Genomic DNA, 15,765 nt, shown 5'->3' with positions numbered 1-15,765 from the left:
CTATGTATGCACATAAAACAGGCACTTGTTTTCTGAATGTGGGCGGAGAGTAGAGACATACTTATGTCTCTATAAGTTAAGTTATAACTTATAAGTATGTCTCTACTCTTATTAAGAGATCGCCCAATGGTCAAAATTCGACCTTAAATTTAATTATCTTCTTTTGGCTTGTCCGTTTAAATTATTGACTATTTCAGATTTAAGTAATAAAAAAACAACGATCCATTTTTAATTTGACAACAGACAACAAAAACAACAATCCATTTTTAATTTGTCCACCATAAACAAAAGAGTATAATTCGTATGTATAGGCTTGTCATTCAAAAATATGGTAGTATGCACATTGTACTTAGTGTGTGTAATGTTAAAAAAAGTATGATAAAAGCATAATTTCAAAATAATATTAGCTCGATGCACTCCTTCACCACATAAACTATAAGTGTGCAAAATTTCATTCTAACCTACGTTAACGCATTTTTCGTCAAAAGGGATCCGAAGTTTTTTGTTTTTCCCCACCCCACTATAACAGTCCACACCCACCGCCCACGGCCTACCAGCACGCAGATTATCAGAAAAGGTTGTTCAGGGAAGTAGCTAACGGAGTTTTGAATACAGCTGAAGCCACATAACCGACTTGGTTGCCAGCTCTCCGTCGATTAAGTCCGCCATTCTGCCTAGGAATCAACATTTCTGATAGTACTTACCTACATTGTGCAATGTAACTATTTATTGCTAGAATGTGATATGAAAGTACTAAGGCAGCATGGACTGTAGGAAGTATAAATACCAGTCATGCGTGAAATAAATAGAACTTACACGGTAGCCGATTATGGTGGCAAAAACCTCGAAAGTAGAACACATATCGACTGTGATAAGGTAATGTTATGTTACATACTGATATGATGTAGGTTTGTTTTTGTCTAATACTGTGGAAGAACTGCCCCGTTAGACAAAGTATCTTACGTTAAAAACGATGACGAAATTCGTTATCAAAATGTATGCGTTTTGACATAAGTCATCGCTAAATGACATTTCGCTTTCGAAGACTAATGTCAAATTTCAAATCAAGTTCAAATCCCATACATTTTGATAACGAATTTCGTCATCGTTTTTAACGAAAGGGACTTTGGCTACGGCCTCTGAACCGATTTTAATGTTTGGCATGTTTGGCATAGAGTAAGTAGACCACTGGGAATTTAGGCTTATCGTGGAAAAAAGAGATGTTGTTTATGCAAACGAAAGCACTGAAAAACCATATTAAAAGTGCTTTTCTCTAAGTGTAACCTGTCGGGTCTAAACAGCAGAATTGTTATGAAATTGATTGTAGAGGTATTTTGTGACAAGTTATTCATTAAAATATCATCATAGTTTTAATCCCTGAAATATGTACGGTCCCCACCCAAGTATTTTAGTACTATTCAGACAATTTTTAGTCACTGAATATTGTAGACGACATTAATTATGATTTATATAGTTAAAATTACTAAAGCATTGGTGACTTTACGTAGTGTATCTGTTTCTACTTTTCCCAGAACCTTGAGGGAATGTTCGAGAGCTATAGTAAACCTTCGCCTTCGGAACAAGGTGACAGTAATTATTGTCACGTCACAATACTAAACGAAGATCTAAGATGTGACAGATACGAAACTGCATTTACGCTTTCATTGCAACTGCATTTTTGTCGCTTTGGAGAATCATATTATGAATCATAATATGATTCATTTTTTTAAAATCGCAAAATGCAAGTTTGCTTGCAATTCATGTGTAGTAATTCGTACTTATTTGACATTTGTCATGTCGGTTTGACAGTTTTGACAATTCATTTGCTGAATTGATTGAGAGGAATTGCTAAATGTGACCATTTTTGCCCCGCTGATCTGTAATTTTTTCGGCCCCACTCTTTTATTTGGCATATTTTACTTCAAGTGGAGCGTCTGAATCCAAAATTAAACAATAGTGCCGAATGTATCTCTGTTTCTAGTTATTTTAATATCATATAACCAAGGTATAACCAAGTGCGATTCAAGGCACTTCGTGTATCAAAAGTAATTTCATATATCTACAGACTTAAAGGGTCCGTAGATATATGAAATTACTTTTGATACACAAATTAATTATTAATATTGTGATCCAATGTTCATCAAATTTTTTTGATGAACAGAAACCTAAATAGAATTATTTAACGACACCTGTCATCATAGATTTTTTTTCTAACCCTCAAAAAGTATTTAACTCACACAGTGCTCATGCTTAGCTTGCTGGTATAAAGGATGAATTACATATTTAAATTAAAACGACGTTCCAATGATTAATGACTAAGTACAAACCATCATGATCAGAAGGGACAGCACGAACTGACGATACCTAATTAGGAACAATTAATGTACAATCGTGCCGACGTCAAGCGATAATGAGTAATAAGGCGGACAGAGGGTACAAGAGAAAGATTGTATGGTTGCGTGTTTCAATCGTCTCTGCCATTATGAAGATTGAAAGATGTCTCAGCTCAGTAATTTTTTTTAAATAAAAACCAATATAATTGCAGATTCGATCGAGTTCTGAACAGCAAAGTAATATAATATTTCGTCTTATACGTCAAAATGAAGATTTTTTGTGTTGTCTATATAAAATATATATATATATATATACGTGTTTGACATTAGAGGCTTGTAATTTCTTGAGAATATAAGTAGTTATTAAGCCTATAGTTGGCACTGGACAGCCCTGTTACTGTCATAATAACTCTGCGAAAGAACTATAATGCAGTTTTATCGTTTAAATGCGTGTAGCAGGCTGCAGGACCAACATAATATTATTATGAACAAAGCCCTCTTATATTCCATCACAAGCCTCTATTATTTCTCGTTGCTGTTATCACTGACGATTTCAGATAGCTTTGTTTTGTAATCTCTTCTATGAAATATTTACCTACATAGGATTTAGATGTTTTATGGGCCATCTCATGAGGATACAGATTTTATGACAGGAGATTATGCCATATTACCACACATTAAACGTACAGTCGCCAGAGATACGTACTCCTATTTCGATTAATAAAAAAAAGAATTGAGTATTCTATACCTTATATTATAAACGCAATGGTCTATCTACCTGTTGTTCTCTTTACGCTCAAACCTCTGTAACTATTTTGATGAAACTTGGTAAATAGTAACTTCGAGCCCCAGGAAAGAGCACAAGATCGTATTTATCCCGAAAAAAATGTACAGTAGCAGGCAACATCAATTTTTTTTCTCCGAAAATGCAGTTCACATTTCGTAACACACTTTACATAGTGTTAAGAGTTTACAGCTTTTTTATTATATCCCAAATCAAGATAGTGACATACGGACATACATATTGTCGCGTTCTCTAACAATATGTGAAAACTATAAAACGGTTAATTTAAATTTTAACATTTCCTTTGACGCCGCAATAAAAAAATCGTAAATCTCAAACAGTAAAAACTCTGAGAGACATCCATAGAGTGTTGCTTCATATTTCGTAGAGGCGGCAATCGGCATTCGATTTTGAAGTGAAAACTTTTTAGCGACGTTGTGAACTTTTATGATGGGTTTTAATGTTAAACTCGATAAGAACATGTGATCTGATCGAAAGTACGTAAGACGGAGGGAGAGTAAGGACTTAGAGGCAGAGTAGATCGCCGCGTCGTACGAGAATCCTTGCTAATATTATTAATGCGAAAGTATATCTGTTTGATTAGTGATTACTGATTAGTGATTACCTTTCCACGCTTCAACAGATGAACCGATTTTTATGAAATTTTGTGTGCAGACATTTTGAGTCCCGGGAGTTAACGCAATTTTGGCGCAACGGAGTTGCGGGAGTCATCTTGTAAGTAATATCTCTCCCTATTTCAGTATGTTCAGGTTTTCACTTCTGCCGGCAATTTCTGAGTGCAAGTTAAAATCATTATTGGGATTTTCTTCTAGGCGTTTGGTGTCACTGGTGTGATCACTCAGTTGGTGTGATCAATGGATCGTAACCAAAACGCCAAATCTGCTATTTTTCATCAGGGTATATCTATCACTTCCAAGCTCTACGTGTAAGCCCTCATTAGAGGGATCTTTTCGAAACGTTTGGATTGTAAAAGATAAGATTTATATCTACGAGTGTGTGTTTTATACTTTTACCGATGTCCAATACTATACTCTGTTTTGGTATAACTTGGTATTGGTACTGCAGTCGTGATACACTAAATGCTAACCAACGCACTAAAGTAATTTACCGAAGAATGTTATTATCTATTCATAGAAAGAGAGATAGAAGTATTTCTTTCTATTCTACGCCGCCGCGACCTGCACCAACTACCAAGTCTTACGAATTTAATATAAAGTCACGTGTCCATGATTCAAGTTTAACATTTTTGACCGATTGGCCATTCTAAAGAGTGAAAAACGCCATTAAAAGAAATGTTCACTTCAAAAAGTCGAATAGCGTAGTAGCTAAGCGCACATTATGACGGATCTCAGCAGGGCTAGTCGCATTTTATAGAATTTTTATGGCAAATGCAGCCCGCTCCGTTGCGCGGGACTTGCGCCCCATCACAATATACGCGAAGCTATAATAAACCGCTAGTAACTAGTTAATCGCTATCGCTTGCACAGCGATAATTTTCCGACTCACGGTTCCGAGGAAAATGACTCGATGGCTAATCGATACGATAAAAACATAATCGAATTACTCCCAGGAAATGAAAACCATTGTTTAATCGATACTATTAAAAAAGTTAATTCGCATTTCTATGAAACATTCGCTAAGGATGTTTAAGTAATGTGGCGAGAGTAATATTTTTAACGCATAGCATGGTAAGGGTTTCTTTAACGAAGAAATAGGCAATTTAAATTTGACTGATTTTGTCTCTAGAATATTCAGATTTGTATTTAGAATGTTTTTCAGTGTTGTTTTCACATATTTTCTACTTCGCACTGTGCAAAAATATAGTTTCTAAGTTTTGCGTTAGGACAATGCAGATCACCTGATTGTCTGACAAGAGAGATGATCCATGCGTCGGATGGGCATGCCGTATGATGTGCATGCCGCTCTTGTCTTGTCGGCCGGTCTTGTGCCTGATCTCTCGCCAGTCGTGTCGGTCATCCATCCTTGGATCTTGGATGAAAGTAAAGCAAGAGATATCACTCCTGCTTACCCCGGTCCAATGAAGCCGGCCAGTCACCGAAATCGTTGTGGGTGGCATTTATTACAGTTGCAGTCGGTTAAACAGAACTTGATGAAGATAAACTGTTCTATCACGACTCGTCCGTCACGACTCACGTAGCTGGTACTAGCACTCATCACGTATGCATAGCGTGCCGTACTGTATTAGAAATGTATTAGATTGTATCGATAAACAATTGGTATTTTTCTATGAATATTTAATATCATTCATGTGTTATTGTCGTAGTATAAATAATATACAGTAGCCTATCTTCTTACTAAACCGCTAGAATCGGCCGCACGCACACATAGGCGTGACTTTAGATAACTTTGAATGGCAGAGGGCTAAGTATCAGTTTTTGCCACTTTTCATTGTTAGGAACCTAATTAATTATTATGTACTTTTCATGTACGAGATCAAAACAACACCTTTTTGGTAAATAATAGCAATTTTAGCAAAAGATTTAACGCTAAAAATTAAAGTAAAAATCATTCACAAGCGATCAGAAGTGACAAAACTCACACTCAGGGCTCTGAACAATGCATGCAGTGTGTATTTCAGAACTGGGGCCTTAATCCCGAAACTAATATCGATTTCGATTTTCGATTTCAACGGTTTTTGACACTTTAGACATGCTTTAGACATCTAAAATAGCGCACGATCGTGCTGCGGATCGGTTTGAAACTAATTCAACCTCAATGGATTTTGCTATTCCTGACAGCTATGCTAGCGCACGATCGGGCTGTGACTCAATTTGGAACTAATCAGCATCGAAACATTCGCCAAATCGAAATCTTAGGTGCTTGCGATAAACAAAATTATCTGAAAATCAACTTTCAGATCGTTTACAAACGTCAAATTTCACGGTAGCAACAGAGGCATCGATTATCGATTGAGATCGATTGTTGCCGAGTTAGGCATTGTAAACGTTTTTAGGGTCACTATGGTATCGAATGGTATGGTGTCGTTTCATTTTTTGTTGATAATAAATATTAATTCATTATTATTTTAACATAATAATATAGCTCGCCTGCAACCTTTTTTAATGTGATTGATGGCACATCCAATGGAGTTAAGCTCTACAGCTATACGGTCCCATTTTGGTATCGTGCTTAGCTTGGCTCGCCCGCATGTACCCTTTTGCGATTCCTGGATTTATTATCTTCCAGGAATCTCAACAACATTTATAGGTTTTTTTTATGAAAGAAGGGAGCAAACGAGTCACCTGATGGAAAGCAACTTCCGTCGCCCATGGACATTCACAGCATCAGAAGAGCTGCAGGTGCGTTGCCGGCCTTTTAAGAGGGAATAGGGTAATAGGGGAGGGTAGGGATGGGAAGGGAAGGGAATAGGGGAGGATAGGGAAGGGAATTGGGCCTCCGGTAAACTCACTCACTCGGCGAAACACAGCGCAAGCGCTGTTTCACGCCGGTTTTCTGTGAAAACGTGGTATTTCTCCGGTCGAGCCGGCCCATTCGTGCCGAAGCATGGCTCTCCCACGTATAAATAAGTAAGGTGCGTCGGACGGACCATTATTTTACAAATAAAAACTAACTCTTGATGTCGGCATGCAGGGATACAAATTTTACAAATACTAGAATATGTATACTTATGACAATGTTAAGTGTAACTACAAAAGAGAATTTACATATTTGTTTAATGTCAAGATGTTCCTTAACGAAAATAACCATTTTAAAACCACTAAAGTAAAAAAGGGCCCATCCATCTAAAGTTTCTAAAGAAATGTATATATTACATAATATATCATATTTTTCGTAACCTTCTAATAATTTTAAATAACAATACAACGTTGCCATAACGACGTTGACAAGACGCCATGTCAACATCTCGATTTTGATACGATTTTGTTCCGGAATTCCTACGCGTTACAATGACATCAAAAACGAAATCGAAATCAGACTCGTATCAAGTTGATATCAGTTTCGGAAGTATGGCACCTGTTTTTAAAATAGAGAGCCGAACAACGTAGTATGATGAGGTATCATGTCGCGCGTATAACTAAGTTTATGTTCACGAATTCGATTTCAATAATCACGTGTGATTTACAGTACTGTATGTATTTGTACTGTGGTCTTACTATGTGCTTGTTTATTGCTTTTATTAAATAGCCAAGCCCAAAGCCCATATTTTAGTTATTTTTTGATTAAATTTCATAAATATCAGTAAAATATTGTGTAATATACAGTAGGTACCTATAGTAGAGGAGGGGAGGGTGCTATTTTTGTAGTCACTCGAGCGTCATGGAGACTTAGTAGGTTTTGTACATTAGATAAAACTGATTAAAAAATAATAAGAGCGTTTTTTATTTTAGTGGTGGTTTAAAGTTTTGAAAAAGAAAATATATTTAGAAAATTGCTTATTTAAGTCAGAAAAAAATTATATTTTAGACAGCAACGACTAAATAATTTAGTTTAGTGCAAAATAAAATATCTGCGAAGCTTAGTTAGGCAAATATGAAGCTTTACTTTTTTATATTTTAAAATGTACCTACAGGCTTACCAAACCTTTGAATCGTCAGTGCTTTCGGTCGCTTTAATGTATAATTTTAAATATATAAATGGCTAACAGCATTTTTTCATTATGTAAAGTGTACCATTTATTCAGTACTCAATACTCATTTTATAATCTGTATTTCTGCACTGCACCAATAAATAAGGGGAGGTTCACACAATAGATATTAATGGTACGCGTGTACTATTATGCTGGGGCGTTCCTGGGTACGTGCCCGAACGGGTACAATTAATTACACCATACAACTGTCCCTATACGAGTACAGCCTAGGTGGTCCCATTACAGGGTATAATCGACACACCATTGATCATAGGATAAGATCCAGGCGTGAGGATCGAGGATCTATTAATTATAGATCCCTTTCTGTGGGGTGTGAATTGCACAAGATCGACGCTCTGAATTCGCGTTTAGTTTTTCATCTGATTTGTCTTTTTTTGTGGTGGTATATTTAAAAAAAAATGTATAATGATAAATTAAGAATCTGAAAAACAACCCCTGCTTAAAAAATACCCCCGATTCAAAAAGTAGAAACCCAATTTTTTCAACACTGAGCGGGCTGAACAACTTTGAAACAAACAAAGAGATCAAAATCGGTCCACTCGTTTGTATGATACGATGCCACGGACAGACACACACAGACAGATAGACGAAGGTGTTTTTAGTTTAAGTGCTGTCTCAGACACATCAAACATATTATAACACCCCACTTTTTTGTCAGGGGTTACAAAATAATCATTAAAAAAAAAACATAAAAATAATAATAAATATCAACGGAACCTTGCAAATTGTTACCTAAGCGTGATTGCGTGCGTGTAAAATGCAGATTATCTTACCTAGCCTGCACTAATCATCCTTTCTCCTAGCACCTTATTAACCCCCCATTATACTAAATACAACCGTAAACCATGGTTAACTTAGCCAGCTGGTTAATTCTATGACCTAACATTATTTCTTTCTTCTAGGAGTCTACCATAATTTATGATTAGTTTCCTAATCATAAAGAGGCGTCCATGAGTAACGTAAAGGGATTTTGGGCGAATTCAGCGGTCACCTTAAATAGTAAATAGCGCGATTTTGTTTCTTGAAAAAAAAATCAAAAATGTGAAAAAAAAAGATACTAGTCTTGTAAAGTTTGGAATCACTTTGTACCTCGTGTCTTATGTACGATAAAATAATATTTTCAAAACTAATGAAGTTGTTTAAATAAAAGTCTTAAAAATTTAAATTTTAATAAACACTTAAGTAAATACTTCTATTTTTTTTTAATCTTACGTAGGATTAAGGAAATGGACGCCTCACGCCGCGCACCGCGTGCAGTGAACCTGACAATACCACAAAACCTCTGACGCAATTCATGAACGGCCCCTGAGCCCAACCTCACTTATCTACGATGAAACCATGGTTAACTTTAACCAGCTACCCTAACCCATCACTTAACAATACATAAGGTTCAAATTATCCGCCATTTTGAATTCCAGAAACACCAATTGTGCAACGGATGCTGTAATTTTCACGGAATTAGGACCAATCATAGAAGCCAGTATGGTAACTCAAGCTAGTTACCAGACGAGGAGAACCGAAAACGTTAAATTGAACAGGGAATTCATATTATTTTTAAACGGAATAATTATAGTCCGGGTTCCCTAAAACATTTTTTTTATCTATCAAGCAAATTTTTAGTGAGCAGCTTCATTTTGATAAGACGAACAACAATTTCCTTTGCAAAAATTCTCGAAAGTGGTAACAGAGATAGAAAGAAGAAAGATGATTTCATATTTAGATTTGATGATCCTAAAATATGGATTGTTCTATTTGTAGGAGGCAATGTTACTCTTAATGAACTATATATATAACTATTAACCTATCAATATACAAAAAATCAGCTCGTTAGGGTTCCGTTTTAGGGTTCTGTAATCAACAAAACTTGGTTTGGTATCTCTGTGGTTGGTTGAGTATCTCTGTGATCTACCACTTTAGAACAATTATTTTTTGCGGTGGAAATTGTTGCTAAAAAATCTATTGGCCATGTTAACTTTTAAACAAAAAAAACTAGATCAAAATCGGCCCACCAGTTTAGATGCTTTTTTTTATGAAATAAGGGGGCAAACGAGAAATCCATCAGGTGACCCGTTTGGTCACCTGATGGAAAGCAACTTCCGTCGCCCATGGACACTCGCAGCATCAGAAGTGCTGCAGGTGCGTTGCCGGCCTTTTAAGAGGGAATAGGGTAATAGGGGAGGGTAGGGATGTGAATATAGGGTAGGGGATTGGACCTCCGGGAAACACACGAAACACAGCACAAGCGCTGCCTCACGCCGGTTTTCTGTGAGAACGTGGTATTTCTCCGGTCAAGCCGGCCCATTCGTGCAGAAGCATGGCTCCCTGAGGTCTAAAATCTACGATGCCACGGACGAAAATAGAGACAGACAGAATTTTTAAAACTTTCTGTTTTCATCGGGGGTTAAATAACAAATTTTGGAGTTTTTTTTTAACAAAAAATGCGGAAGATGTAAAATATGTCGTAAATAAGTCGGGAACCCCATCGCTCAAGTAATTTTAGACTTTATGAGTATTTTATGCCCGTCTTGGTATTAACGAATAACGACTTCTGTGTGTTTTGTTAAAGAGAACTTAAGCATATTGTGGAATGGTATATTGTGCCGAATAGACTCCAAAACTAAAAAAAAATTGCACCAAACTTTGTACCAATAATATTTTCATACTATTTGTATTAAGTTAACCGAAAAAGGGTCACTTGCACCAGTCTAAAATCAAGTTAAAAGTTATTTATATATTACTGCTGCTGTTCTGTCCCTGTGAACTTCGTGTCACTTAAAAACCTTCTCTGGGCTTCTATGAATATTTTAAGACCAAAATCAGCCCAATCCGTTCAGCCATTTGCGAGTTTTAGCGCGACTAACACATTTGAAAATCCATTTTTATATATATAGATAAATAAATCAAGTTGAAAACTTAATACTATCAGTAACCTTTCGGGTTTTATGAGAGAGACAACTCAATGACCAACCCACAAGACAAGATCTGCTAAAGTGAGCTAAGGGTCAAATGCCTAAATTGTTGTCAACTTAAGGCGCTGTGGTTGTTGCAACTACGTAAAATGGGTTTTTTAAAACACGTTTTTAGTAAAGGAAATGTCATTATTTAAGTATAAAATAAGTATCGTTTTAAAATTGAGAAAATTTCCTATAGGTAAAGGTATATCAGTACACAATTTGAAAAATTCTGCTCGATAGAAAAAAATCTCAAAGATGACTGTTATAACGCTGTTATTCATAATTAAATCATTCTATGGCTAAATTACACACTTTCTAGAAAAAACAAAAAATGTAGTATATGTGTCGTAACCTAACGTAAACGATTTGATATATTTGATTTGTGTAATACTAAAAACAAAAGGTTTTTACTCCTATTTTCTTTTATCAGGACACGCGGCGAGCGCGTAACAGCCACTGTACAAGGCGCGCTGATATGAATGTTATTTTAATGTCCTTAACGTCGATTTTCGTACTGACAGACATCGACCTGCTTATTTTAGGGACTACTGGGCCTTAACCAGCTCAATTCAAACTAGGAAGTATAGTCTTTTATTAGTATCGCATTTCAGGATATAATACAGTATACGACCTATTATTAGGTCTAGCTAAATTGAGACCTAAAATTAGGATGCAGACTAGACTGAAGTACAAAGGATATCCCTTAATTAAGTTCAACTTAACTATAGGACTTTCTCCAGGACATCCTGGAGTTGACATAAACTAGTCTAATATTTCGGGATATAATACAGGGTGCAATTAAACTTTCCTGCCAAATTTTTTCCAGGGCTTAGGTATCATTAGGAGAGTCCATTTAACTATAAAAACTTGGGTGTTATGTTTTTTTCAATGACAATATTTTATCCTATTTAAAATCCTTGCAGAACGGTCACTCGCGGCGCGGAGAAATGAGAGGGGGTGACGCGTGATGAGGCGCGCGCGCGGGGACACGTCACGCGCCGCCGACGCATCCATTAATTGTAGTGTTTTTTAGGATAACTTGCGGAAGGTATTTATCAACATTTTAGTACTGAGTGACTATAAAAGAAAAAATACGTGTATTTTTATTTTTAACAAGGATCAATATATTAAAATTTGGCAGGAAGGTTTAATTGCATCCTGTATGACTGTAAACTTTGTTGCTGGGTCTTTTTTCACGTTGCCACATATTACGGATATTTCACGTATACTCGTAGACCCATAGAGGAGCACAAACCTGCCATTATAGGCGAAACGTGTATTCTTCTATAATAAAAAGTATCCTGCGTAAATATAACGTTTTTCATCTTTCTCCTTTACCGGGTTCCAATCTCTTTACTTGATTTAATTAAGAAAAAATCGGTTAATATAAGTTTAAGCTGACAAAGCAACAGAAAGCATACTCTCGCATAAATTATTTAATATCCAGTAGGTATTATTAACTCTAGACTTCAAGACTTCAGTTAGATTCTAGTCAAGATCATACAGGATGAAATCGTTTAAGTCTGATATCAGGTTTATCTACGGTTTCCGTGACTCTACATTTCAATTAAATGTAATTATCGAGTAATATCAAGATGTTCCCTATAAAAAGTTTGCGGGCTATTATCTATTATCACAGATTACAGCTCCGTTGTCCAGTGGTTTAGACTTTAGATCGTGGCTTTTAACTTGAAGGTCATGGGTTCGATTCTCCCATTGGAAGAATGCTGTTTTTAGAACGAAGTTCCTTATCGCGCGTTCGGCGTAAAAGAGGCTAGACAGAACGATATTTTACCTCGACACTTTTTTATTAACTTACCTGCATCACCTGCATGGTAGGGGCACAGGGCGTTGATAGTATTCCTGTACGTCAACTACCTAGATGGCGTTTTTTTAATATTTTGAGTGTATATGTATACATATTTTTGAACATAAGAAATAACTTCGTTCCCTTCGGATGTCCCTTGATACCTCTCAAGTTTTTTTTATAAAATAAGGAGCAAACGAGCAAACGGCTCACGGTGATGGGAAGCAACTACCGTCGCCCATGGACGCCGCAACATTAGAAGAGCTGCAGGTGCGTTACCGGTCTTTTAAGAGGGACGCTCGCTTCTTAAAGGTTCGCAGGTCGTATTGGTCCTGAAATATGACCGACCTGCAAACCTTAAAATACTGTTTACAAGTTTGGCAAGGGCAATGCAGACTGATCACCTGAGAAGAAAGGGTGCGCCGGATGGGCATGTGAAGTTCATTCTGCGCCTTATCTCTCGCAAGTCGTGTAGGTCATCCGTCCCACTATGGGATCCGTCAATCAATCAATCAAATAATACGATTATGCTCCTGAACGTTCGTATAAGTTTGTATTTGTCCATCGGCCATGTTGGGGGTCCACAATAAGCGACTTTTTACCGAAAGTGACCAAAATTCCTCCCACTGCTTGGTTCCCCGCGTCGCTCGTACCTTTTACAACTATACGATGGCAATAAATGTAATCGAATTACCTATTACGTATTAAGTAAGAGATAGTGAGGTAACATAATACGTTTGTCGTTAAAATGCTGTAAGGGGGCAGCTACTGAGAATGAGTTGCGACACTCCTTAGGGTTCCGTACCCGAAGGGTCTGTCTGTCTCCAAGCTGTATCTCAAGAGCCGTGATAGCTACGCAGCTATTGCAAATAAATGGTACGGATTCCTTCGTGCCTGAGGCCAACTAGCACTTGGCCTTCTTTTTACAGTGGGATTGCTATCCGCAACCCCGGCGGACTGGGTGCTACCCCCTTCCACTGTATCTACTGAGTCGCCAGGATCGACAGCGGTATCTAACCACGAAAACCTTTTGATATGATCTCAGGGAGCTCGAAGGATATTAAGCTGCCTTAGGATCCGCAACGAAATTAATCAGAAAAAAATAAGAGGAGTAACTAGTAAGTATGGATATATCGGCTTCTTACAGACGAACTAGATCGTTAATAAATACTACCTAAATAGTTTCTATTACATTAACTTTCCCTATTTCACATTGAGTAACCAATAAATAAATTTAATCACTACAATTACGAGCGTAAGTCGTAACATATTGTTTCTAGGGCGTTTTAGAGCAAAATGCAATGGATTTAGGCATTAAACTGCTTAGACCTATAACTACCACAGTAAACAAAGAATAGTAGGTTCTCTTTTACCGACCGCATCTTAACGCCATCACTTTTCCAAATAAAAATTCAAGGTTCGCTGTCTTTGTATTTCTGGTGATTTTACTAATATATTATTATTATTTTATGAAAGGGGGCAATCGAGAAAACGGGTCACCTAATGGAAAGCAACTTCCGTCGCCCATGGACACTCCCAGCATCAGAAGAGCTGCAGGTGCGTTGCCGGCCTTTTAAGAGGGAATAGGGTAATAGGGGAGGGTAGGGAAGGGAAGGGAATAGGGGAGGGGATTGGACCTCCGGTAAACTCACTCACTCGGCGAAACACAGCGCAAGCGCTGTTTCACGCCGGTTTTCTGTGAAAACGTGGTATTTCTCCGGTCGAACCGGCCCATTCGTGCCGAAGCATGGCTCTCCCACGTATAAAATGCCAGATAAATACAGCAGTCCAAACATTGTATGATTATACGCTGCGATTTCAAGTAGGTACTACATAATGTAGTACCTACTTGTGTGGGGCTTATGCCCTAAGTGTTTAGTTGAACCAGGGTCCAGGATTCAGAAGTCTGTGCCATTAATGGAAATAGGATACGCTTAATTTTAAGGTGCGAATCCTGTCGAAACTACCGCAGACCGAAATGGCCGCGACGTTTTGGTCTGCGGTCGATGCGGTCGACAGATTGGCCTGTGCCAGTCCGAATGGATTACTTCCCCGTAGTAAGGCTGCCAAGTCACATTACGTCGCAAGCAGTGCGGCAGCAGCGCTGCAGCCGCGCGACCTCTATACAGAAGACAGTCGGGCGGCTGCCACGCGCTAAAGCGCTCTAAAGGATATTATAGTGATCGAGATCGTAGTCGTACTACTGTTTATTATGTGTACTGTGATCAAACTGTGCAGTTATATATCTTTGCCGTGTGTAGTTTAGACTTTAGCATTAGTGTTTCTACATTTCCTAGGTTTATTATCACATAAACTATTGACGCGTCTAATAACTTTATCCATAACACAACTCCTATTGTATTCGAAACAATAAAATAGCAATAAAACATTTACGGCAAATAAAACACAAACGAAAATAGAAAATTCGTTACGCGCTGTTGTTTATTGTGTGAAGGTGTTTTCACCTCGTAGACACATCATCATCATTTATGTCAGTCTTTCCCAAAGTGGGCGATAACGCCCCCCGGGCGCTGAAAGGGGTGTGGAACCCAGAAAAAAATGGGGGCGTTGTGTAGAGGCTTGTGGGTTGATTTATTTATTGAAACAATGGGGGCGCTAAAACATAATTATTTCTCAAAGTCGGCAGTAGACAAAATAAGTTTGGGAGCCCCCGATCTACGTAGATCTAGTGGCACGTTCAACGTAGGGCCATGTTGGATAAATATGATTGCCGCATCGCAGCAAACGTAGGTACACGAATATTTCGGGTAGGTTTATTTAAGAATCGGCCAACATCTCCATAGTCATACCAAACCTGATATACCAAACAGCACACAATAAAGGTGAGACCGCACTGACGTTTTACTAACGTCAATTCTATGGAACGTGTTTCGCGTCGTGTCGCGTCGCGCAGTGCGGCTCGCCTTAATTCTGGATCGCGCGAAGTTTGTAAGAGTTGGAGGTTCTAAAAGAAGTTGTCATTACAGCGCTTGATAACTAATATGATCAATTCCAGGCGCGGTCCGAAGGGGGGGGTCACAGGGGACATGACCCCCCTCCAAAATCTAAGGTCAAATTGAAAAATTTCAAAATCTTGCCCAATAATAAAAGTATAGTGAGTGACCCCCTCCAAAATTTCAGGCTGCGACCGCGCCTGCTTCTCGCTCGGTCGCAAGATCTTTGGGAAGCTCTCAATACTAATATACCTACCTATATTACAAACGCGACTATCGATA

At 37.8% G+C, this 15,765-nt stretch overlaps 1 protein-coding gene across 1 annotated transcript in view; it reads right to left on the bottom strand.

The window, feature by feature from the left end:
* The window catches only part of LOC121737392 (putative phosphatidate phosphatase), a 78,144-nt gene extending 73,025 nt beyond the window's left edge, over positions 1–5,119 (bottom strand). The window contains exon 1 of the mRNA XM_042129066.1: positions 5,043–5,119. Within this exon, the coding sequence (XP_041985000.1) occupies positions 5,043–5,119 (77 nt within the window). The remainder of the gene's footprint in view (positions 1–5,042) is intronic.
* Between the last annotated feature and the right edge of the window lie 10,646 nt (positions 5,120–15,765).

Source organism: Aricia agestis, chromosome 20, assembly GCF_905147365.1.
Source record: "Aricia agestis chromosome 20, ilAriAges1.1, whole genome shotgun sequence".
Lineage (NCBI taxonomy): Eukaryota > Metazoa > Arthropoda > Insecta > Lepidoptera > Lycaenidae > Aricia > Aricia agestis.
This window is presented reverse-complemented; position numbering and strand designations above follow the sequence as displayed.